Genomic DNA, 1,053 nt, shown 5'->3' on the forward strand with positions numbered 1-1,053 from the left:
TGTGGAGGTGGTTGGTATGGTGGCACTCAGTCCTGCCAGCAGAGAGGGTAATCTCACTCACACCAGGATAGTCTTTGTAATGGGCATGTCGAATGTAGGCTACAGACCCCATTCCTCAGGAATGAAGTCAGGTCAAACTACTCTTGCATTATATTCCATCTGGACAGCAGTTAAGAGAGAGAATGGAGGCGGGTAACAGCCTCTTTGAAATTGTTATTGCATTGGAAGTGGTATTTGCAGATGTTGATGGCAGGGAAGGGCACTGCTGTGGCACCCGCCCTGAGTTGCAGGACATCATGGGCCAGGTGAGGCCAGGGTACTCCCTTTCAGGTTCGTGCCCTGGAGCTGTGAGCTGTGAGCTGTGAGACTGTGGGCAGCTGCAGGGCTTATTCTCATCACCACCACTGGAGCACTCCAGCAGCAGCTCAGCTCCTTCTCGGGTGCAGCTGTGTGGTGCTTGGGGTGGAATGTGCTTCAAGGCCAGGGGGGCATGACTCACCTATTGAATGGGGCCAGTCCGTAGTATCCAGTGGACCACCTACAGATGGCAGGTAAGAAAAATATGTCACTTGGTACAGCTCTGAAGACTGCATACATACAACAGTAGAGATATCATGGCAAGTCATAATGCTCTGTTGTTGGAAGAATGAATAACTCTACACTGAAATGTATATATGGGGTGCAATTAATAGAAAATACTTTTAGAAAAGAAATTGTTCCCATACCTGAACAGACAACACCAGCATCTTCATAGTGTTGGCAGTTGTGTCTCCCCCATCCAATGTGACTGCAGTCCTGCAAGGTCAGCTCATTTCCCTGGCACCGTACGTCATCCAGCAGGATGCTACCTGAGCCTTGGCCAAAATAAGCGCTGCCTGGAGCTGCAATGGCCGTGCCACATCCCAGCTGCCTGCACACAACCTGGGCATCGGAAAGGTCCCAGAGGTCATCACAAACTGTCCCCAGCTGTCCTTCATAATACAGCTCTACACGGCCCTCGCATCTGTGCCTTCCATTGACCAGGTGGAGACCGGTTCCTTTGGGAGAGAGGGA

General features: G+C 51.1%; 1 protein-coding gene across 1 annotated transcript in view; it reads right to left on the bottom strand.

The window, feature by feature from the left end:
- DMBT1 (deleted in malignant brain tumors 1) overlaps positions 1–1,053 on the bottom strand; it is a gene marked incomplete at its 5' end in the record, with an annotated part of 51,585 nt that overhangs the window by 27,174 nt on the left and 23,358 nt on the right. The window contains 2 exons of the mRNA XM_021398490.1: positions 500–538; positions 726–1,037. Coding sequence (XP_021254165.1) covers positions 500–538; positions 726–1,037 — 351 coding nt within the window. The remainder of the gene's footprint in view (positions 1–499; positions 539–725; positions 1,038–1,053) is intronic.

This window comes from Numida meleagris, chromosome 5 (assembly GCF_002078875.1).
Source record: "Numida meleagris isolate 19003 breed g44 Domestic line chromosome 5, NumMel1.0, whole genome shotgun sequence".
In the NCBI taxonomy this organism is placed as follows: domain Eukaryota; kingdom Metazoa; phylum Chordata; class Aves; order Galliformes; family Numididae; genus Numida; species Numida meleagris.